General features: G+C 42.5%; 1 protein-coding gene across 12 annotated transcripts; it reads right to left on the bottom strand.

Moving 5' to 3' along the window:
- Positions 1 to 75: 75 nt before the first annotated feature.
- klc1b (kinesin light chain 1b) lies at positions 76 to 20,934 on the bottom strand. Of its 12 annotated transcripts, none has more exons than XM_085428652.1 (16): positions 20,827 to 20,934; positions 14,637 to 14,904; positions 14,085 to 14,315; positions 13,134 to 13,215; positions 12,682 to 12,910; positions 12,503 to 12,590; positions 11,844 to 11,945; positions 11,131 to 11,304; positions 10,410 to 10,509; positions 8,889 to 8,938; positions 8,562 to 8,629; positions 8,231 to 8,348; positions 7,717 to 7,869; positions 1,785 to 1,909; positions 1,419 to 1,476; positions 76 to 1,326 (listed from the first exon to the last, which is right to left on the bottom strand). In XM_085428652.1, exons 2-16 carry the CDS (start codon positions 14,883 to 14,885, stop codon positions 1,252 to 1,254), a joined length of 1,902 nt encoding a protein of 633 aa, XP_085284778.1. In that variant the 5' UTR covers positions 14,886 to 14,904; positions 20,827 to 20,934; the 3' UTR covers positions 76 to 1,251. The 12 variants fall into 12 exon arrangements, with proteins under 12 accessions (XP_085284778.1, XP_085284784.1, XP_085284782.1 ...); XM_085428658.1 differs by having other exon boundaries at positions 7,744 to 7,869; XM_085428656.1 differs by having other exon boundaries at positions 8,240 to 8,348.
- Positions 20,935 to 24,772: the final 3,838 nt, after the last annotated feature.

The following is a 24,772-nucleotide window of genomic DNA, read 5'->3' as shown; positions in this document are numbered from 1 at the left end:
GGAGTCTGACGTTGTAAGATCTCGCTTGGTGGAACAGCGTAAGTGGATAAGACGAAGATATTCAAGCGAATTCAATTCTGAGTAGAAAATGGTTTTATTTCTTTTATCAAGATCAGACACCAACTGGGGTCGTTTTAAGTATCAGATCAAAACAGACGCGTGTGCAACTGTCCCCTTAAATGAAAAGCGCTTTCTACTTGTTGAAATTTGAGCACTTGATCATATTCTATCCTTTATATTTATTACATAGAATGAAATGAAAACAAAGGCAAAATAAGGGAATTAGAAAAAAAACCCATTCCAGTTGTTTTTGAGTAGCGACACGAAAAACACAATCAAACAACACACTCAAATCACACATCCCCAATCACAGCATTACAGAAAGATGTGCTCAGAGTTGGCAACTCAAACCTGCAGAGTGGACTAACATACAGCAGTCAAGTCCTGCATGGCACCACTGTTCAGGATGAACAGTTCAGTCCTGATTGGTTTACTTTTTCACACACATATATGTACATACACAAGTTGTTGTTGTTTTTTTTAAGGAGTGCTTTCCATGGTTTACACGATTACACCTGTGTCTTTCTCTGCAACGCACGAGATCAACTGTAGTGGTTAAAGCAGCAGCTATAATTTCAGTTACAGTCACGTCAGTAGAATAAACATCTTCACCCTGTTTCCCAAAGTTTGAAGCTACACCCCTAACATCGCAATAAATCTCAACGGGCAAATCATTAAAAGGAAAACGTTACATGTCGTCATTTCAAACCCAAAACCTTTTCATCTTTATCTACCGTCGAAGGCAAAAATAAATCTACAGTCTACAAAGTATCTTTTATTTACATGTAAGAAAAACGTAATCTTAACTAAAAATCGGTTATTACTGTCAAAAGGTGGCATTTATGGCGAGAGGCGAACTCAAAGTGCAGAGTCAGTGATTATGAATTAAGGGCAGAGATGAGGTACGGCAGGTTTTCTTGGCCACAATTAGGATGCACCAAGGCTCCAAGGCAACAAGACATTAGGACTACGACGAGGGAAATGCAGAAATGTGGCAACGGGAAAAATATCAGACTGGTTACGTAGGTATTCATCCTGATGAGTGGGAATCTAAGAGGATCTTTGGGTCAGGCGTGTGGACAAAATGCGTGCTGGACTCGACACTGTCCGACGGTTCTGTTGCCGAAGGCCAAAGGGAGGAAGAGGAGGGGGAGTAGTGTCTTTGGATGGGTGAACAGAACCGCCTGCTGCTCAGTTTCCAGAGTAGAGATCCACAGTGCTGGAGCTGAGCCCACGGCTCTCCCTGAAATTACTGCCCCCTCGATTCTGGCAAGGAAACAACACAGGTTCAAGTGGAGCATTCAAAAATAAATAAATACAACAACAAAATGCAAATCTTTACAAAAACTGATCATCACCTGGAACGTTTCATCGCTAGATTTGTTCAGATAGTTCAAGGAAGAGGCTCGCTTCATACTGATGGACAAAGAAAACAAAGATTAGGCATTTGTTTCTTTGAGAGGAGAGCACACACACAAAACCAGGCCTGACCACGTTTGGGGAGTAAATGTCCAATAAAGTGTGACCTGCTAATTAAATTCAGTGGAGAGAAATTGCACTAAGAACATATGTTGAAAGGTTTAATGTGGCTTATCATGTAAAGGGCTCTGTGGTGTCATTAAGACTAGAAAAGCCCTCTGAGAACTTGTAGAAGCAGTACATTTCTTTGGAATCATTTATAAAGTAAAACATCCATCACAAGAGAGGATTGCTTGAGTTATTACTTGGTGCTGCGAGGTTCAGGGGGTACGTTGCCCTGCAGTTTCTTCACCAGCATCTCGCTGCTGCGACGCAAAACATCCCTGAGCTTCCCCAGAGAGCCACTGCGATAGAGGGTTCCACTGCCATCCTGCAGACACACACAGATGCTCGTTAGCTCATCCACACTCCCCGCTGCAAACATGCCTGTTCTTATCATTAGCCAGTAATCATCAATTATCAAGATGCATGTTTGTGTTTCGCTTGAGTCGTGTAGCACATCACGACGCGTTCTAATCGGCTGCTCCCAGCCAAACGACGTGTTCGTGGTGCCTCACACAATTAAATTAGGTGTCACGGAGCTGGAAACATCTACCCAGAATCAGTCAACTTCCATTTACATGCAAGTCTTTATAGCTTGATCCAAAGGTTGTGCTGAGTGCCATATATATATATATACAGTCATTATTAACACATGGCACATCTTCATTGAGACAATTAGCTTTTGCTGCTTTTCTTGACACCTCATATTCTCACTGTGCACTTATTACTTCACTCCCACACAGAGATCTGTCGTATCGTTGCTGGTTTGATTCATAAGGAAAACAAACATGAAACTTCATGTTGGAAGGAAATCGGCAACCTTGCAGTCTGATAAATTGAATAATCTGAAGTTCATTTTCAGCAGAAAGAAAGCAGAGATTGATTTTAAGAAGATATGTAACCATGGTTACACGAGTGGAGTAGATATGCAGTTTTAGGTTCCTGGGACTTGGTAACACAGCAAACATCTGATGATCTTCATACACAAACTGTGACACACTTCTACATAAGCCCAATAGAAACCAGCGTAACCAGTTTAATTTGTCGTATTTGCCTTAAACGAATAGCTTTATTTGTAAGATTTACTTAAATATGACAGTTTTATTTTGTCAGTAGCATACTAATAAAAATCCGGATGTTCTATTCAGACAAATTTTAAAATGACCTTAAAGTTAATTGCAATAATCCATCCATTCATTCATTTGTTAGATTCTCCTGTGCGTGTGTGTCTAAGTGTAATAGCAACCAACTTGTAAAGTGTCTGTTTTAATTTCTAATCAGCAAATACAACATGTACTTGTCTTGCTTTCCCAGTGTGTCCTTTTCTCCTTGAGGCGACTGCTGTTGTGATTTGGTGCAATATAAATAAAACGGAACTTTTTCTATAAAGTGGCTGTCACACTGCACTACTACAGGAGTACCAGCAGAGGGAGCTGTGTGTACAGATGCGATTTCTGTTGCTTGTTTGGCTCAGCAGCTGACATTAAAAACCTCAAAGCAGGAGTGTGTGTGTCTGTTTGCATCAGAAGCAGAGAAAAGACAGAATTCACAAATGGAAAAACTTTATTTGAGAATACCAACAAGTGTCGATGCAATAACCTTCACAATGCAGAATGGTAATTATAATGCAATCCTACTTACTAAGTGCGTTATAGACTTTTCCATTTATGTTCTTTAGGAAACTGAAAGTCACACTACATATGTCGAGAACAGACAGTTCAATAAATAAGCATTCCACTAACACAACAATATTGCCATAATTATGTGATGGACAGTCTTTTATTATTTATTTATTTATTTTGTTCATAGTTGCATTAGAAGTATAGGTGTTCGCATGGGAAGGAATGAAGAATCAAGGCGAGTAGCATGATGAAAAGCCATATAGTGAATGCACTTGTCAACTATTAATACAGCCTACTATTACACTTCCAAGATGTGAAATCATTTACATTCAGTTAGTTAAACATCTGAAATAATGTTGATCTTGAGGAAACACTCGCACTGTACTCCTGGTGTCTAAAAACATGATTCACCGACTGTTTACTTGCAAACAACTGTGTGAGAAAAAGTCCATCAAACTGTGTTCAAAATACAGCATCCATAGCCAGAGTGGGCGCTGCGACTGTACCACCAAACATACACATGAATACACACTACAACTACTGTAGGATCCAGGTTTCTGTTGATTTACGATGCTATCCTCTACTGCTACACCAACAGATCAAGGCAATTGTGGGCATTTATGCCCATTTATTAAACTATATAGAGATCACTCAGGTGGCCAGTGTTTGTGCTAGTAGGTCTCTGCTATTGTGTGGGCTTCACAGTGTCAGCCAATGTTGCTAATTCCCTTTGTAAATGCACGTGACTGTACAGCCTTTGCTAAAGCTTGAAACAGTCACACTGAAGCGAGTAAGCAGAAGCTGAAAAGAAATTACCATGGCGACACAACAGCTTGCTGTGATCTGGCTAATCTGCCGTCACGTTTTGGCCTCCATCCTGTTCCGGTCCCGTCACAGCGGGCAACGCAATGTTGACATACTACTGCCTTTATATTGAGCCACATAATAATAAAGTATTTAGAAAATGTAAACAATTTCATACAAAATAAACCAAAACAAATTAATAGCAAATATATCTATAAACACACAAAAAAAACAACCCCAAAACAAAATTGGCAACACTCCCTTTACTCTTCCCGCTGACTGTCAACGTGTCAAACTATACAGTACCATTCATTTTAAAACTTGTTAAGCATTTGATCGCAGGCGTTAGTTCAAACTGGCAAATACACACTAGCAAAAAACCCAAAAAGATACAATTATGGCTAAATACAGGCACCGGGTTGGATGCTAGCTTTGATGTTAGCTGTCATTTGTAGTGCTCAAGGCAAACAAATTTGGAGTGAGAACAATGCAGAGTAACCGTGGAAGTTCATTATCTGTAGCGCTTTATCTGGTTATGTGCTGGAGTGATGTCTGGAGCTATTCTGCCTTGTTTCAATAAATGGCTGCTCCTCTTATGAGCCAATAAATAAATCTGCTGTGCCCCTGTGGTAAAGACACACGGGTCTGAATAGAGGAAAAATGTGCGAGTTACTTCCTCACGTGGAAAGATTACACACAATGACTTTCTTTTTTTTTTTTTTTTGTCTTTTTTGTGACAGAAAGAGTTGAAGTTCCGACATGGGGAAGGGGTGACGCAGGTTAGTGAGAGGGAAGGACAGGGAGAGAGAAAGTAAGGAGGAGAAAACAGAGCAGAGGTGAGAAGACCAAACGTCCCAGCAGCTGTCAGTTGAACAGGGGAGAGAGGTGACAACCAGGAGGGGGGCTTTCTGAGTCTCTGCCGCAGGAGAGGGGGGAGCATCAGGAATGGCAGAGGAGCTGTTGGACAGAGAAGGCCAGAGGGAATGACAACACACATCCTTTTGCTATTGTGTTGGGGAAGGAGAGAAGGATGGAGGAATAGTCTTGATGGCTTAGGCCTGATAAAAGAGAGAAACAGACAAAAAGAAAAAGAAAAAAAAGAAGGCACACATCGTAAGATTAAGAGCTCTGGGTTGGGCTTCCTACTCTAGACATCTACGCTTTGATAAATTACCCATGACTTGCACTAGATTCAGTAACTTCCTGCAGATTGGAGGCTGATTATTCTTTTTCTAAACCCTAATTTAGTAAACGGTAAATGATACGGGAGCATCAGTCTCCGATTCTCTCTGAAAGATTACATCTGTCTTAGATGCTACACTAGCAGGTAAGTGAAGCAGTAGGTGCTGGCTGCAGTCACCGTGACTCAGCTGTTTCTCTTTCCTCTTGGGGTACCAGAAAGGCTGAACTTGGCACACAGTGCCCAGCCGGTGACTGTGCACTGCAGACGTGAGACATCTGCAAGCAGCAGCACTGAAATGGGAATACTTCGATAACTATCACACTGATGGTGGGACATGAATAAACCTAAGTAGTATACATTTCACAGAAGCTGCATCTAACACACGATCCTCCACCTACGTCCTCACCTGACTAACAAACTAATCTATTCTACTCATCGAGTACCTAAATACCAACCCACCCAAGCTTATTGTGTGGAGAGGGGGAGAGTACAATCCACTGAATGAGAAGAGCAAATTTGACTGACAGGCTGATTGGTTGTCATGGCAAGAGGAATCGACATGGAGGCACGTTATTGACAAACACAAGGGGGGGAAGGGGGATGAGAAAAAAAAAAAGTCAGAAGGTGAAATCTGGAAAACATGCAGCTAAAAAGGCAGCATATTAAAGCAGACCACTTACAGACACACAGGAAGTGGAATCATGCATTTTTTTTTTTTTTTTTTAAACAAGAGCCACACATACACGTCAGTAATTAACCTGTACACAAGCACAAACGCGCTGACAAGCTGTCGTCTCATGGTTATTTCCTAGACAAGCGCCACTTTAATAGCAAAACAGGAAGTGCTTTTTGAGACATCTGAAGCATGTAAACAACTTCCACAACGTTAATGACACAGCAGACTGAGTGCAGAAGAAAGAGGAGATGAGACTTTAAGCAAAGGTGAGTGACAGCTCTGAACCACATCACCACGCGGCAAGACACAAGTAGACTCTTTCCTACACTAATCTTTGAAAGACAATAACCATTTTAAGCTGTGTAAAACGAATGGATGGATGGAATTTGTTATAAATAAAAACAAAACTTGCTTAGTCAAAAAGCAGAAGTTAACATGACTAGAAAATAGTCAGAAAAAGCATGAGAATGTCATGAATACATTTTCTGTTTGAACTGAGTCAGTTTAACTCCTGCTGCTATAGCTACACGCTGGCTAATGAAATGCAGGCACACACACAGACACCTCTGGATGCCAGGCCATGTTTCAAAGACAGACAGGTGCACGCTCAGATGCAGACACACATGCCGTTAACATTTGCTGCAGTGCGCTGTGAAGCAGTGTGGAGTAGCCGTGTTACGCTTATGAACATGTGCAGAGCAGCAGACATCAGGTTAAAGAAAAGACACTTCTCAACTAAGTGAAAACACACTGAACACATGACGTGCGTTAGTGTGTGTTGTTAAGGGGAGGGGAGGCCCAGCGGGCTGGCATTGCTGCATGCATGTTTGGACTGGGTTGGCGCAGCGGAGGGCGTGGCTGCACTTAAGTGAGGGGTGAGGCACAGGCTCAGATGAGGCATCCCTGCCAACGCTCTCATGCCTTATGCAAGTCTCATTATTTGGGGGTGAACTGCGCCCCAGCAACAGCGGTGCCAATTTGACTGCATAGAGCGCCATGTTTTATAGCCTATTTTCTCACTGTAAAAGGCCAAAAGTGCAGCTAACAGCCAGAGTGAACATTACAATAAGGCAGCAGGATGAACTCTTACATATCATCCACTCTGATTACTGAGCAGAGGGACAAGCAGAGGCACGAGCACCGACGATATCAGGAACCTTGTCAGTTGTGCTTAATGGCAGAAACATGACACATCCTATTAGAGATTTAGACAGGCTATATCTCTGAGCATATGAATGTTTAATGTGTTGCCAGGGTGCCACAGTCTAAACCTGTGCCTCATAGTTACTGCTTCACTTGTGCAAAAGCATCGCCAGAAAAATTGCCTTTATTAAAAAGGTTAACATGGAGTCCAAAACTGAGTTTTGATGCTGTCAAAATAAAGAGGGTGCAGCATGCCAAGACACTCAATCAGCGTTACACTTTGAACTTGCAGCTAAATCTCATGGTGGTATATTCACAGGGAGATGGTGGACTGGTACAGGTATAGCTCACTGGGTGGAGCCCAAATCGAGAACAGGCTTTTGAGTGGATAATCCACTAAATCAAAATAAAGTGTGCTTCAATGTGATGACTCGCATAATTACAAGGTCATCCAGGTGATTTGGTAAAGTCTGGACTCATTGAGGGCTTCCTGACGGGCTCTGAGCCAGCGGAGTCGCTGTCCTCACTGCACTAACCTAACAGAAAGGAACCCTCTCGGCTCTCCTTTTAAACACATAACACGTCTTTGTCCTTTATTCTGAGCATCCTGTACCAGTACACCCTCGCTGTGATATTACCAACACAGCCTCGTTTTTCCAGAGAGGCCAGCGGACACGTTGACTCAACCATAGTGGATTTGTACTCACCCCGTTCCACTCCACGCCCATACTCACTTCCTCGCCGGTCTCAGAGCCGCTCTCATACTTAACGCTGGCGAGACTGTCCCTGCTCTTCCGCCTGTCGCCCTCTGTATCTTTCAGGATCTCCACCACACGTGTCTGGTGGATTGGGTCGATGCCCTGATGGGTGCAACACACAGATGCAAGAAAAAATAAACAAAAAACAAAACAAAAACAGTCAGAAGTAGCACTGATGTAGCCGTCAGCATGTCAATATTGGCAGGAGTGCAAAGTTAAATGGAGGAATTAAACGTGATTTCATGTTTCCTTTCCCCTATTAATGCTTTCAAAGCACTGGGACACGTTTTAAATGACTGTGAGATGGGAGTGATGTTAGGGGAGAGAAGTGGAGGCTCTAGTTAGAGACAAATCAACTTACTGTGTTGCTCTGGATCCATAGCAATGTAGGGAAAGGGAAAGAAATATCATGAGATTCACTGTGCTAACATGGGGAACATATTACTATTTTCACGTAGAAAACTATGCTGACCTGCTTGCGAGACCTCGCAGCGCACTCTTCCAGGGTCTCAGCAGCTTCTAGCTTGCCCTGGCGGCGGTACAGAGCCCCCAGGTTCCTCAAGGTGGTGTTTACTGTAGGGCTGGATGCACAGACAAGTTTCGTTATTTGAATCTGAACAAAGCAAATAAAGTAAGTTACATAAGTTACACAAGTCTAAAAATAATAATATTTTTACAAAAAAAAAAAAGCTTCCGATACAAGTTAGTGACATACAAAGCAAATTAAATAATTAATTTCTGCCTTTGTCACGTGACCATGTTGTATAAAACACTCTTATCAGTCTCCGCCTCACCTATTGACTTTGCAGGCCTTGTACCAGCCTCCGTACTCTCCGTATGGAGTATTGTCTCTGTGCCTGCCCTGGAAGTAAATAAGAGAGAAGAGGAAGAAAAACGTGAAGGGGTGTGGTTCAAATGAATGAGCAATATTGTGTTCCTGTGTTTATGTTTAACTATCATTTAACTTCCGGGGATTAGTTCAAGGATTGCATTTCTATTATGACGAAGTGGCATGCTTTACTCATTTCTCAGCCTTGTGTTAGAAAAGCGGTTTGAAACAAGTTTTGTTTGTTTAGCTTTTGCTCAAATTCACGCGAGGACGGTTACAGAGAGCCGCTCACCTTGCTCTCCTCCCTTTCCTCGGCGTGCATCCAGATGGGCTTGTTGTCAGCTGCAGACAGACAGGAGAGATGGTGTATGCGTTGGGATTTTAAATAATTAGCCTCATGCCTGGAAAAGTGAAATCAGCTACATGTGGTGGAAGAGTGAACGTGTGTCGCTTTGGCTAAAGAGTGAATCTGGAAACATGTGACTGAGCCATTTCAGAAGGAGGCAGAGCTGCGAAGGGGTAAAGGAATTATTAAGTATTCAAGTGCTGTACCGCCACCAGTGGGTCGAAAATGAATGTGGGTTCAACGGGTTATTCCAGTTACTACCATAATGGATTTTATAACATTTCTGAGGCTTCATATTTTTCCAAGTATTCACCAGAATCCATCTAAGATTTTAGACTGATGGCACAGTAGATCTGACCAAGCATTAAAAAAGTCAAGCATTATTTTAACTATTTAAGCCAACAGAAATAAGACTTAACAGGAAGTGAGGTCATGACTCTGAGGAAAGTCTAGCACCCATCTTGCTGACACCCTGGGACAGTTACTTATACCTCTGTGCATGTGCGAGCACATCAAATATTGGGCTGATTCGGGTTTCCAGGTCAGGTGGTGTAAAGAAGGGAATTTATTTATGACATTTTGTTTGCAAACTTGCAACTCATTTAAAAGATCATTACTGGTTTAGGCAAACATCTGCACCTGCTTGATGTGCTGGTGGTTTAGTAATAGAGTACGAGTGTAACAGCTTTAATAAATTTACTGCAGATTCGTCCCCAAACAAATTACAGACAGTACAAAAGCACCATTAAAATTGTTTTTAATGGTGTAGAGAGGAAGACGATACTACTGTTGAGGTAATAAAGACAAAGAAGATAAAACATGATTATTGCATAAAGTGCTGCCACCTTAAGAAGAAAGAATATTTATGGTTAACTGTTGCTGCTTCAAGTTGCGTCACCTTAACCTTCAAAGCACTTTAGTATTAAAAAAAGAAAAGAAAAGAAGAAAAAAAAAATCTTACAATATTATCAAGGTAAGTGACACACAAAGAATAAACCTCTCTGAAAAAGTTGGATGTTTTTGTCAAAAGGCGTCAGAGCGCTGCTTTGTGCCAAGTGACTTTTATTCCTTTTTCAAAGCAGTCAGTCTAATCCATGGAGGAAAGCCAACAAAAAAGCTTACTTTAAACCTAAAGAGAAGAAAATTGCAAGAGTTCATCTTTCAAAGCAAACTCTTTATTTCTTCAGAAAGATCGAGTCCTCTGAATGGTGAAGCTTGGTACCGTGCTTAGACACAAGTCCACTTTTTAACCACCTGTCCATCACTGCTCGCTGGTGTGGCACAAACAGTGGATGGATAAGAAAAGTGAAAAACAACAACAAAATAATGCTGAATTACTGAGCTGCAGTTCTCCTGAGATCATTTTATAGTCATTCACTGGTAAGAATAAAAATTCTCATTTGTACTAATATAATTAAACATTTACTGCTATACATGCACGCTCCAGTAGCCATTATATGACCTTACCATCAACAGATCCAAATTCTTTCTCATGAGCACGAGTCAGGATCTCTTTGTAGAGAATCTCAGCCTCCTTGTATTTCCCCTGTTTGAGAAAGCAGGATGCCTGAAGAACAAAGAGGTAAAAGGGGATTTTAGTGTTGAACCAAACGGGCTTACTGGATCAGATTTTGCCTCCCTCGCTGTACATAAATTCTCTCCATCATCAGTGAGGCAGTGCGGACATAAGTGAAAAGGAAAGCCTTGAAGATGCAGCAGAACAGCAGATAAAAGACTACTAACCTTGTGCTCTTTAAGCAATGCTAAGTGACACGAAACAGTTCTTTAAACACCTTTTGAGGTGACAAATCTTATGCTGCAAGAGTAAATTGATTGCTAACTTTTATAAAAATCTTGTGTTGAAGTAAGTCGTGCCCTTTTGAAAGAAAAAGGGAGGGGAAAAAAAAAACAAAAAAACAGTTGAGTTTAAAAGACATTTCAAGTGGAATCTTTGCAGGCTGGCACCAATATACAAGCTCAACACCTCCGCAGAGACCAAGGCTGACAGAACAAATGATCGAGTCTGTTGGCAACCAAAGAAAACTCTGCCTGCGTTTACCTCGTTACACTCACAGCTCAACAGAGACTGCAGTTCTTATCAACAAGTACAGCATTAGAAGTGAAAGGTTTGAAAGAAAGACGAGAAAAAGGACCATGCGAGTGGATTTCCTGTCAACTTCTCGCTCACCAGGTTGTTCTTGGTTTTGGCCACATTTGGATCATCTGGGCCCAGCCTGGACTCGTAGATCTCCAGGGCACGACAGTAGTAATATTCCACCTCCTCATATTTGCCCTGATTCTGACACAGCAGGGCCAGGTTGTTCAGCTGTTTGGCCACATCTGGGTGGTCCTTCCCCAGGACCTGATGGATATCAGAAAAGTATATGTTCAGGTTGTCTTTCTGCCTCAGTGCATCTCTCCTTTCTATAGCTCCAAATCCTGTTGCTGCTTTCACCAGGCAGCACGTCAGCCTGCTGCAGGCACTCAGGAGATCTAATAAAAGGCTGGGCGATCAATAGCGAGGCTACAGAATAGAGCTTTCGGGCAAAGAGAGACTCTTTGTACCATGCTGAGCTCGGTAGTTTTGTCATGTCTCCTATCCATCTCCTTCCTCGCTCCCCCAACGCCTGCTATCCATTTTCAGCTGCGCTCTCAATTAAACCCTAATTCCCTGCTGGCAAAGGAATGGCCCCCAGTGGAAACTTCACAGACAATTTAAGAAAATCATTTGCTCTTTTTCCTATTTATAGTAGCTGGTATTACACTAGCTTTGACTGACATTTTGGAAATGTTACCACTGTTAATTATTTTATAACAATGGGCTAATTGTTCACTGGTTTAGCCTTGAGATGAGACCTCGATAGCAGTGCCCTGCTGGTGCAATCCAGGGATATGGCCTACCTTTTCTCTGATCTCTAGAGCTCTCTTACACAGAGGCTCGGCCTCCTTGTACTTCCCTCTCTTTCCATACAGCACGGCCAAGTTATTCAGGGTGGCAGCAACCTGGAAAAAATAAAAACCAGAATGACTGTACTGGCAGGTTAGATTTCAAAATTCACTGTTTTCAAGGAATTATCATAGTCCGAAAATGTATGCTGTTCAGTGTTCTCAGAAAAACCTAGATAGTAAGTGCCTTGTGACAAACTGCAAAGGCCACAGTGCAGCTGAGCTTTACAGGCTTCCTTTGTGGGGAGTTTTAGTGCTTCGGTGTTAGTAGTCTTACACATCTGTGCACAAAAAGGAAACTGTGTCTTTTAACGTTTCCCTTTTGGTTGCTGTATTAAAACTGCAAGGATTCAATGGTTAATGCCGGATGTACAGGCAGACACTGAACACTGATGACTGATCTCTTCAAGCCTGCAGGCACATGGTCAGAAATCCATACTTTAATAGTCAGAAAAATCTATACAGGCTGATTGAGTAGGACAGTAAAAAAGAATATTGCCTTCCTATTGAGTCTTTGGGAGTTATGAACAAACAAAAGATAACTAATCTGATCTGTCTAAACATGGATGAGTCCATATGAAGATATGGTAGCCATGGCAACCGTGAAGTCTTACAGCAGGATGGTCCTTGCCCAGGGTTTTCTCACGGATGGATAGAGCGTCGTTGAGCAGATGGGCTGCCTCTTTGTATTTATTCTGATCCCTGTGCAAAGGAGAAACAGAGAACACCATGTGTAGCTCAAATAAAACAGGATACACGGCACCGAAAAGCCAAACACAGTATGTTTTCTAACCTATACACCAAAGCCAAGATATTGAGCATGGTGGCCACATCAGGGTGATCATGCCCCGAGGTCTTCTCCAGGTCCTCCAAAGCTTGCTTGCACAGGGGCACGGCCACCTCGTACCTGCCCTGAGAGGCATACTGGATGACCAGGTTGTGCAAGGTTCTCAGACGTGCTGGGATCTCATAGCCTCCCTGCTGGGCTGCGACCACGGCTGCACTGTTATGTTGGTGCTGCACTGTGGGGGACAAAGGAAACGTGCAAAATCAAAAGGTCAGATTGGCTCTAGTGAGTAGAAAACTGTAACACACACCACTGTCCTGGAATAAGGTAGCCAGGTTATTTTACACCGAGATCATGCATGACACAATTTATTCAATATTATCCCGACAGCAAACCAAGAAAGACAGCTCTCTCTTATTCAGATAATCAGATGAGTCGTTGTTGCCGTTTGTTCTTACTTCCTTGGCCGTGCTCCTCCTCATCATTGGGGAAGAGGTCATCCAGGGAGTCCTTTGGTGTTTCTCTGTCTTTCTCCTCCTGCTGAGAGGATGAAAAACCTGCCAGTCAGACTCTCTAACGAACAACAGGTATAATTCAAGAGTTGCCTTTATCAGACATGTGAAATGTGTGTTAACGTCTAACAGGGAGAGATGAGGCGAGCCTGTTATTTAGAAAAGTGAAGATTTCATTTACCATCATCCTTAATAATACATCACAAGGAGTAAATTTCAAAGATGAACAAAACAAATTATTTTAACAAATACAAAAATGGTAATAATCATCATCATAAACAATTAGGATGGGAACATTAAACAGACTATTCAAGAATTATTTCCCCTTGAAAGGATAAATGAGATCTTAAGGATAAACTGCACTCATCCGTCTTCACTAAAAGATTTCTTTAATGTGGAAAATGGAAGACAAGAACTTTCCGGCTCTGGCTGGATGGGCCCCTGCTGAGCTAAGCAGTTAGAGGCTGTAATAGCCTGCATCCACTATCTGTGACTAACAATATGGTAAGAAAATAGAGAGATTTATCCTTGACACCAGATCAATGAGGACCACACCAGAATGGCTCATTCCAGGAAGGAATGCAAAGTTTTCTTGTTTTAACGAAAACAGTGAGTTTTTTTTCCTTGCGGCCAATTATGCTGACAGTCTCGTGTCCTTCAGAGTTATATCAGCAACTACAAGAAAAACTAAAGTCTTTTTCCATTTCCCTTCTTATGCTAAATCCAACTTGAATCTATTTAGCTGAAAATGTTCCAGTTAAGAACATAAATAAGGACGAATATATTTCCTACATGCCTCTTGCAATACAGACCATATACACACAAAAATCAGTTCTCTTCAATGTACCAATCTAATCCCACATTAAGGCCTATAATCTTTGTATAATCATTACTTACAGTGGGTGAGACATCTTCATCGTATTTTTTGAGCTGGTTCATGAACTCCAGGTGCTTCTTCTCCTCTTCCAGCTGGGCCACGCTCTGTTCACTCTTCTGCAGCTTCTGCTGGGTGTTGGCCAGCTCATCCCGCAACCACTGGTTCTCCTGGCAAAGCCTCCTCACCTGTGCGCGCAGCTTCTGCTTTTCCGACTCCACCGCGTTCAAGTGGTTGGACAGGGCCATCATCACCTGGGATAGAGACAACATTGAAGAGCAGCGATATTTATCAAGGACAAAATGTTACGGTGACAGGGCGGCAGAGTATAAACTGGGTCTGAATTTCAGTGAATCATGATCACAGCACAGGCTCAGTATAGAATGAGGAAGCTGTGAGGAAGCAGGAACAACCAAAGAAGATAATAAAACAAATCTACCACTTTAGAAACCCTTCTGTTTGTCTGACAACACACAAATTTTTCTTTCACTCATATCATCAGCGTGGTTAAACTGAATCTCCTCTTTAGGTTCAAACATACAATTCTGTAAATCCTTGTAACTTCTCAGTCATACCTGTGCTTCTCCCAAGCCCAATTCAATCATCTCCACTGACTTGCGGAGAAGATTGGACTTCTCGTGCACCAGGTTGGCCTCTTCATCCTTCTTTAGGCACTTGATGGTCTCCAGGAGGCTGTGAAGGATGGAGTTATGCTCGTTCTTCAGGGCCTCGAGACCCTGGATCACGAGCTTTGTGTTCGAGATGATCTCCTCCTGAGAAAGCTTCTCCAGCTTCTCTTCCCGTGGGTACACCATGGTGGACATCTTTTTAGCTCAGGGAAACCTGTAAAAGATTGGAGGAAAAGCCTGAGACACTGTAGGAAAATTCCAGCAGCAGCTGTAACAATTTCATAATGATGTGTCAAACATACAGCTGTGCTTGCTTAACACAGAACAGAACCTAAGAGCACAGCTGATTTGGCTCAGCTCACTGCAAATGTCAAAACACGTCTCAGTACAGTTCCTCTCTTTAACCAAATGCATCTTTAGTTTTTAATGATCATTTACACAATTAGCACTTAAGGCATTCTCTGATTATGTATGTTCCTAATTCTGACAAATGCTACTCTGCTAATAAGATCACAACCTCATCCTGCAGCAAGGTGATGGCAATAAAAGGGGAAATGAATGCATGTTTATTGCTACAGCTCAGATTAGAGATTCAAATTTCATAAGAGAAGTACGTCAGCAGTTGTATAAGCACACAAATTGAGCACAAACAGAAAGAAAGAAGGGTGGCTACATAAAACATAACATATATATATATTATATTGCCTAGCTGAGAGCCATGGGACACATCATGCTGATGGAGCGACTGCTGGGACTTGGCACCTATAATAAGCTCAGGCTGGGAGCAGGGCTGCAGCTCGCTGTGTAACACAGGGCACACAGCTTCTGCAGTATGGTTTCTCTCTGGTGCCAGCACCCAAACAGAGGCCAGCCATGCTTGGTGCATGATTCACTGGCGACTGAAGGAGAGAATGATGTAGCAAAAGCTTCAGCAGCACAGCAGCTGGCCAACTCGACAGATTTTAAAAACACCTCTGCGAGTTAGTAATGTGATGGTCGTTTTTAGAAATGTCAGCCCTCGGGCGAGTCCATGGAACACTTTACCTAAATAACATAAAGATAACTTATGACTCAATGAGCCACATCACTACTGGCTACATCATGCAAATGTCAGTGCAAAACGCAGCCCTGCCCTTCCAGCTGGGGTGCAGCCAGTGTTGGAACTACTGCATTCTGCGTTTTAACAGCACTGAGGAGAAATAGTTAAGGAAAAACGGGAGCTTGCAGTAACAAAAACACCAGCTGAGACCCATCCGCAGTAAAAAATAAATAAATAAAAATACACCATTAGTGAGCCACTCCCTTCTTTACCACTTCCAATTGTCTTTTAAAGCAGCAGAGAAAATAAACAGACTAAAAACAGGCCCAAAGAACTGCAGTGAAGAGCTCTTTATTTTGTATTGTGACAACAGGAAGCATGATGGCGGGGGCGTATTTGGCTTAATTCAGGCACAACCATTAATGAGTTATCAAGATAGTTGCTGATTAATTTCTCTTGGTGGACTAACTGCTGCTTTCTTATGTCCTTAAACCTCCTGTAAAGATGACTTTATCTGCTTGCATATTCTCAGAGGACTTTGACTCAGCTTTAAATCAAACATGGTAAACAAACCCAGCTGGTTTACAGCTAGTTTTGGGCAATCATGTCCCTCCTGTGCATGTCACATCATGTAACCGCAGCTGGGCTCTGTCATGAGGGTGTTATTCATTATACTAATATGTACCACGCCGAACAGCCAGCCAGGGGTCAGCTGCTGTACAACAAAATAAGCAACTGCTGGGGTCTCCGGCTGGGCAGGACAGCAGCAGGGGCCGATAAGAGATGGGTGACCTAAAACTATTTTATATGTTATGGGGGGGACACAGAACGGTCTTAATTCTCCCCACCACCCATTTTTCTCTAATTAAAACCTTTGCTATCCTCATGAATCCGACAGATTAAATTAATTTGCGAATTCAAAACATACAAAAAAAAAAAAAAAAAGCAAAATTTTCTGTTTTGTGACAAATTTATCTCTAGGGAGAGAAATGACTGAACTCTCTGCACAGCCCAGGTAAAGCATGAAGCCATTTGTTTAAGCTGTTAAAACACTTCAACAATGGTATTTAGCAATGCTGAGCTTATTAGCTATGGTACCACGAGGGGAGCACGCTCGACTTCATATATAACCACCCCCTCTATACTTATTCTAATCGGGGAGCAGTACAATGGAAAATTCAAAGAGACAGCCAACCTCTTAAGAGAAGCCCCCTTTTCTATCCCAAACTGACTGAACTCTAATTAAAAGTACAAAAGCAATCCTACAGAAATATTAACTCTGTAGTGTTGTATTTGGTGCTGGCTTAGAACTGCTTTCACAATATACATTATATAATTATATAATACATTATATAATATGCATTATAAAATCTAATAATAAGCCGTTAGAAGATAAGGGTTTTAGAAGGCGAAAGCAAACATGAAAGCGAACAGAAAAGACTCAAAAGAAAACAAAAACAAAAGAAAAACCCTCACTCAGTTCCATGAAACTCAAATGCCAAAAACAAATCAACTAGAACTTCTATTTGCACGATCAACAGAGATGCCAAAGGACTGAGGCTTCATTAAAGCCAAAGCAAATATTGCAGAGACCCTTACTTTGCATGAAGGCGTGTCAGACAGCTTTATATTTTTCATCTGTGCCTGCAGTCGTTTGAAAGTCTGGCTGTGAGACGCCTCACTCCTGCGAGCACGATATGAAATGTTTTCTTTGAAAGATCAACACTGCTCGCAGATCAAACAGCTTATTACCCTGTAGAGCTCCTCCGACTCAGCTGTTTAACACCTGTATGGATGAAAGCCGGGTCTACAAGAGAAGTGCTTTCATGTGAGCCAGCATCTTTACTTTTAATAAAGCACTCCAATTAGGGAGTTTCTTTCCTCAGACGGCTCGAGTTAATATTTCCCCAAGTGTTTAAAGAGGTATATGAGAAGTCCAGCAGTCCTGTTGTTCTCTGCCCTTGGATTAATCTTTAACATTTACTTTGTTTTATGAGATCATGTGGGAGGGAAATAGCTGATATCATCAAATGGAAACACAAAAATGCAGTATGCTAGCAAAATAAATGAAAGACAACACATCTAGTTTATGACCTCTTATACCAACAAAAAGGCCAACGGTGCTTTTACGTGCCCTCGTGATGCACACGTTACTGTGCGCAGCAGTATACATTCACTCGATGCAGGCTTCAATACAAGTGACCTCATCATTGGGTTCAAGAATAATGAGGGTCAAGTATGACCGAAGGTTCTCCAGCTTAAGTCAGGTTGCTAGAAAATGCATACCAGGAAAGCATTTTGAACAAAACTGCCAGCCCACAGCTACATGACCTGCCATTTCAATAAGCACACGACACGCATTGCTTTAACAGACGTTCATCTCGCTCCATGGTAAAGCAGATGGAGTTTTTAAGGAAATGTAGCTTTACAAAAACTGAGGTGGAATATATAGAGGAATAATAGAGCGATGCATGACAAAGTCATTAAACAAAGCGACAAATAGCTGCTAAAGGCTAAAAGCCATTCATCATATTTTCTGCTGCTACAGCTTGTACCAGAAAACAAACCTGGGTTTCAGAAGCAGTGCAGAACCTCACAGTTTGGCACGGGGAAAAGCTGGTGAAATAATGTCCTCCTCCTTGAGGAAAAGCGCTACACACCAGCAAACGGCATCATAAACCTGCCCTCCTAATCCAAAGAGAGATCCTTTGTTTTGTTTTTTTAAAACAAACAAACACAAAATAACACAATAAACGTTCAGTGTGAAAATGAAGCGAATGGAAATGAAGCTGGACAGTAATGAGAGTGACGAATGCTAATTTTGGTGAGGATGAGGACGAGGAGCTGCCTGCGGGATGATGTGACCTTCCCCAGTGCTTCGTCAGAACAACCAGCATCAGCTTGGGTGCACGTCGGGAGACGGGCCCGCCCACAGAGGGACAAAAACAGAGGAGTGCAGAGGAGCAGGTCAGATGGGGGAGGGAGTCATCCCGATCTAGAGCCTGCTCCTCTCCTCTATACTCATCACACACAAAGGAAGAGACCTAATGAGGCACAACAGAACAGCCTCAGTGACACAGGCTCAAAATGGTCTGGCATCCTAGGAGCTCTTATATCAATACTGAGCTTATTTACATATAATACTCATCATGGCACTAAGAATGAAATGCCTCATATACCGTTTACCTTCAGCACGTCAGAAAATATTTACACTGCCATGATACGTCACTCACACAGTCGCCTCGCCCGAGCGATGTTCATAGGCTGACTCGTGCAGCAGGGGTGTGCAGTTGAGCACTGGATGGTTTGAATACTATGATTAAAGAAAATCATAATTCACAAACTCCAGGATCTCAACAGATGTGATGTGTGGACTTTAAACTGTGACTCACACCAGTTACACTCATATGTACAGACGCAGCCTAAAAATAATCTGAAAAATATAAACAGAATAGGCACGATTTAGCTCTTGTTACCCAACTTGGACCGGGAAGACAAGTTAGATGAGTCATTCTTGAAGAAGGCTCAAAGGTCATACAACTGCAATTACAGCACTTCCCACCACGAGGCCAGTATGAGAGCAGGGAACAATGTATTGAATGAAATACAATTTAAACAGAGGTCGGCGTACTCCATATTGACTGGCTCACTCCCCTCTAACCGGTGGAAATCTGGGCCTCGTACCTTCATCCAGAAGCTACAGCCTTCATTCGTCTCCATCTCCCAGGATGCCTTAAGATTCACATTATTACTTTACTTCTCGGCCAACACCATCCTCACTCCGTCTCTTTTCTTCTAACCCATCTATCATCACTACCGTCACTTGTGAAGGTAGTGCTTTCCCCCCCCCACTGAGATCACAACAGTGGATTAACGCAATAACAACTGGCATAAATGTGGACGCTCTGCTACCAACTTTAATTTCGTAGTCATTTTGTTTTGTCTGTGAGGCAGGGTTAAAAACTCTCATCTTAAGATAATAATCTAGTCTTCTTTAAAATTGTCTGTGTTTAGTTGTAAACAATCCTACTAGCCTACCCTTTTTGAGAAAGGGTGTGATGCATACTGGGAGAGGAAATGGGGGGAAAACGGCAGAGAGGAGTCAGCAACTTCCTAGCCAAGCCAGTGGGAGAAACCAAAGCCATCTCCCAAGGGGACGCCTTTCCTGTCCACTTGGTGAAGTTTGACACCACCGGATTAATAATCCTTATTTCCTGCACAATAAAACAGCAATCCAACACAGTGTCGGTATCACTGTGAGAGACACAAAGGAGAGCCAGCCAACCCAGAGGGTGTGGCAGGGCCTGGAAACAACCAGCAGGGAGGTGCCACTGACTGTCCTCAGTCATCCATCACTACACAAAACCAGCAGCTGGAGGGCTGCTTCCCACTAATGGCTGTCTGACAAATGAATATGCCTGCGTATTGCTAGGAAAAAAGAAGAGATGTTCACTTCAGCATCGTACCATGCCGAGGAGTATTATTCAGGAAAATCAGACACCTGTGACGAGATCGCAGTTCCCCACAAACAAGCCGAGAAGATAATGACGGGAAACAGCTGAAAACAGAGGCGCCATCCTAAAGTCGTGGTAGTTACATGTTAATAGCACTGCACTGCCGCTAATGTGGACAGAAAGCTCTGTGTACATTTTGACATCACTTCAAAGCGCAAAACACACCAGGTAATCTGACATCTGACGCTTTTCTAGAATAACACAATTTCATATAGCTTTAGCCATCCATGACATTTTCTTCTTTCACCTACCAATTTCGTTATGATCTCTAGGGTCACACTTGAATTTTGATGGGTTTACCGTGGGTTTTTTAATGATCGAAGACTCTTTAGTTTTGAAAGCTCTTACTGCCCGATCTGTGTAGAGCTCCGCTCAGCGCCCAGCTAGCTCTCAGCTAGCCAGCGATAGCGTCACCACTCCCCGGCTAAATGTCGCAAGTTCATCCTTTTCAAAGCGCAGAGCTGCTCATTTCTATACGCAGCATCTAAAATCCATGCTCCCGAAGCACACAACCGCACACAAGCGCACACACAAGCTCACACAACACTAACGTTTCACGGAGGAAATACAGCTTTTCACTTACCGAGAGCTGGGACTGACGGCTAGCTCAGCCCCTTTAAATCCAAAATGTCTCCGACACGGCAGCTACCCAGAAGCCTCTGCGACTGGCCAGACCGAGAGTGACGTCATGCTTACTTTTCGTCACTTTTCGTTTATCTATCTAATACATAACAAGATAGGGTCACCCATATAACCCCAGAACAACAAATGGACATAAGTGTGGTTTGTTCGGCTTAATTTTTTTTACTTACAAAGAAATCCCAGTACGCTATGAAAGCCCATAAATGACTCTACAGCAGAATTCAAATTAGGATGTAGCGCCACCTGGTGGATATGAGTATTTAAACTGTAGCAGTTTGGAAACATTTTCTAGTATATTTTTGGTCAGATGAAGAAGCTGAAAATATGAATTTGTTGAGGAAAAAGACACACAGACAGACAAATAGGTCTCTTTCAATCACAGTATGAAGGATATTGAACACTAGATAGAAATATGTGCGTTGTCAGGCTGGATGAATAGTTCATTTCCCAAGCTTTTACAATAGAATAAAATAGAATAGCCCTTTATTGTCATTGTACATGTACAACGAAATTGTGTTTGCTCCACACCAACTATGTTGGAATTAAATATAATTGGCAGACAGCAAGAATAAGTAGCATACAGGAGATATACATTCAAGAGGGATATATACAAGCAATAGAAAGGCACACATTGGAGAAAAAGTTGCAAAGTGCTTGGAGGTAGTGCAAAGAAAAAGACTTGGCCTGAATAGAGTCCGTGTGTCTGTGAGTGCCCTGAGTGATTAGGGTTACTCAGTGTTAGTGAGTCTGGAGGTGTGGGACCTGACTGACCTGAGGCGTCGACCAGAGGGCAGTGGGTCAAACTGTACGTGGTGCACGGGGTCACCTATGATGGTCCTGGTTTTTCTGAGACAGGAGGATCTGGTGATGGGCTCCAGGGGTGGCAGAGGGCAGCCAGTGATTTTTTGGAGCGGTTTCAATGACCCTTCCTGTTCTCAGTAGGGCCCCTGCGTACCAAACACCCAGGCATTGGAGAGCACACTCTCCACTGAAGAACAGTGGAAGGCCAGCAGCAGAACCAACGCCCTTCTTTACCAGGGTGTTGGTGTTGTGGGTCCAGGTGAGATTGGTGGAGAGGTGGGTGCCCAGAAACCTGAAGCTGGAGACAGATTCTACCCATTCTCCAGGGGGGGAGTGGACCTGTCTGTGCCTCCTGAAGTCCATTATGAGTTCTTTTGTTTTAAGGATGTTAAGCATCGGGTTATTTTCTGAGCATCAGTGGTACAAGTTCTCTACCTCTGCCTTGTGCGCTGTCTCATCTCCATCAGAAAGGGTGGTGTCATTGGCATACTTGATGATGACGTTGGTTGGTTGGGTTGGTGTACAGGGCTGAGAACGTGGCCCAGCAGGCATCTGGTGCATAGTGACAGAAGGGGGTAGGGTGGGGGCCAAGTGGGACTGACTGAGGCCAGTTGGTTAGGTAAGGCTTCTGACACCAATGCCAGCTGACATTGTTTGCACTTCTTTGTTGTTCAGAATCTTATTTGTATTGTTAATACTTGCTTTAATTTTTTTTTTAAACTTTATTCTGTTTTTATTTTTGTTTATTAGGTGCTTTAAAAAATAAACTTAAAGGCAAGGAATGTCTACTCCATTTTCTCCAGATACAGAGAAATGTATTAATCAAAACTTTGCATATTTGTCATATGGTTTGATATTTGTATGAAGGCAAGCCTGCCCTCTAGAGGCGGAGTTTAATCTAGCTGTCCTTAATGCAAGCATTTAAACAAGAGAAGCTACAAATGCAACAAAGGGTCAGCTTTAACTGACCTGCTATGCATTTTCACTGCTATGCAGATGACACCCAGCTCTATCTGTCCATGAAGCCAGATAACACACACCAATTAGTTAAACTGCAGGAATGTCTTAAAGACATAAAGACCTGGATGGCCGCTAACTTTCTGCTTCTTAATTCAGATAAAACTGAGGTTATTGTACTCGGCCCTGAAAAGCCTATAAATATGGTATCTAACCAGATTCTTACTCGGGATGGCATTACCTTGGCCTCCAGTAATGCTGTGAGGAACCTTGGAGTCATTTTTGACCAGGACACGTCCTTCAATGCACATATTAAACAAATATGTAAGACTGCGTTCTTCCATTTGCGCAACATCTCTAAAATTAGAAATATCCTGTCTCAGAGTGACGCTGAAAAACTAGTTCATGCATTTATTACTTCCAGGCTGGACTACTGTAATTCATTATTATCAGGATGTCCAAAAAAACTCACTGAAAAGCCTTCAGCTAATCCAAAATGCTGCAGCAAGAGTCCTGACAGGGACTAGAAAGAGAGAGCAGATTTCTCCTGTTTTGGCTTCCTGTTAAATCCAGAATTGAATTCAAAATCCTGCTCCTCACATACAAGGTCTTAAATAATCAGGCCCCATCTTATCTAAATGACCTTGTAGTACCATATCACCCTATTAGAGCACTTCGCTCTTGCTCTGCAGGCCTACTTGTTGTTCCTAGAGTATTTAAAAGTAGAATGGGAGGGAGAGCCTTCAGTTTTCAGGCCCCTCTTCTGTGGAACCAGCTTTCAGTTTGGATTCGGGAGACAGACACTATCTCTACTTTTAAGATTAGGCTTAAAACTTTCCTTTTTGCTAAAGCATATAGTTAGGGCTGGACCAGATGACCCTGAATCCTCCCTTAGTTATGCTGCAATAGACATAGGCTGCCGGGGGATTTCCATGATGCATTGAGTTTTTCCTTTCCAGTCACCTTTCTCACTCACTATGTATTAACAGACCTCTCTGCATTGAATCATATCTGTTATTAACCTCTGTCTCTCTTCCACAGCATGTCTTTTATCCTGTCTTCCTTCTCTCACCCCAACCGGTCGCAGCAGATGGCCGCCCCTCCCTGAGCCTGGTTCTGCCGGAGGTTTCTTCCTGTTAAAAGGGAGTTTTTCCTTCCCACTGTCGCCAAAGTGCTTGCTCATAGGGGTGTGATGGCATCAGCCACACAGGGGTAAATTAGTCCATTTTTCACTTTATTAGTTTGCTTTGCAGTTTTCTTCATTAATCATTTGGTTAAACCTAACACTGGTATTATGAGGCGCGCACATAGTAGCATTGTGTGGTTTTTCTAAAATGTTTTGTTATATTAATTATGTTTCTCTTTCTTTGAGTTACCTGGGTTTGGGCGGTGGCTGTTTCCTGTCTGGGCAAAAGGCGTGGCTGAGGACTCTGGGGACAAAATGCCTGCTCAGCAGGACCAACCATGGGCTTACCAGGAGCAGGGGTGTTTTAGGCTTAGTTAGGTTATTCTGTGCTTAGTTAATATTAGTGTGTGTTTTTGTTTTCCCCCCTATTGTGTTCAAATGGTTTGGCCAAATCATTATAAAAGCTACCCTCATGTGTCTTTTTAATTAGGTCAGTTTGTGAGTTAAGTTGTGTCTCACTTTGTTGTTTAAGTTTTGGAAATTACTTTTTGTAGAGTTATATGACCTGTTTTATGGGCCTGCTAAGTATGGTTTTTAATTTTGGACTTTTTGAGGGTTAAAATAAAGAAAACCCTTTTTGAAGATATTTTTGCTTGTGTCCTCTTTGCTTTAGCTGCTTGGTCCCTCACAATTGGTGGCAGCAGTGGGATCTGCCAGTTGAGGACACAGTATTTTTTTCTTTGAGGCTTTTTCACCCCCAGAAAAAAAAAGAAAAATGCATCGTGGATAGGGTTGCCAACCGTCCCTTAAAATATGGAATCGTCCCGTATTTCGAAACAAAAGTACACGTCCCGTATTGAGCTAATAAGGGACGCACTTTGTCCCGTAATACAGTGAGAATCAAAAGTAGTCTATAAATGTTTATGGAATTAACACTTTGTTTGAAAACATAATTCCCAGCCCCTCTCCTGCTTTGTGACCAATGAGCTGACAGCACACGTAT

This window comes from Rhamphochromis longiceps, linkage group LG13 (genome assembly GCF_057381845.1).
Source record: "Rhamphochromis longiceps isolate RC_006_pf linkage group LG13, R_longiceps_female_GT1.1, whole genome shotgun sequence".
Taxonomy (NCBI): domain Eukaryota; kingdom Metazoa; phylum Chordata; class Actinopteri; order Cichliformes; family Cichlidae; genus Rhamphochromis; species Rhamphochromis longiceps.
Note: the sequence above shows the minus strand (reverse complement) of the source record. Positions and strands in the feature narration are given on the sequence as shown.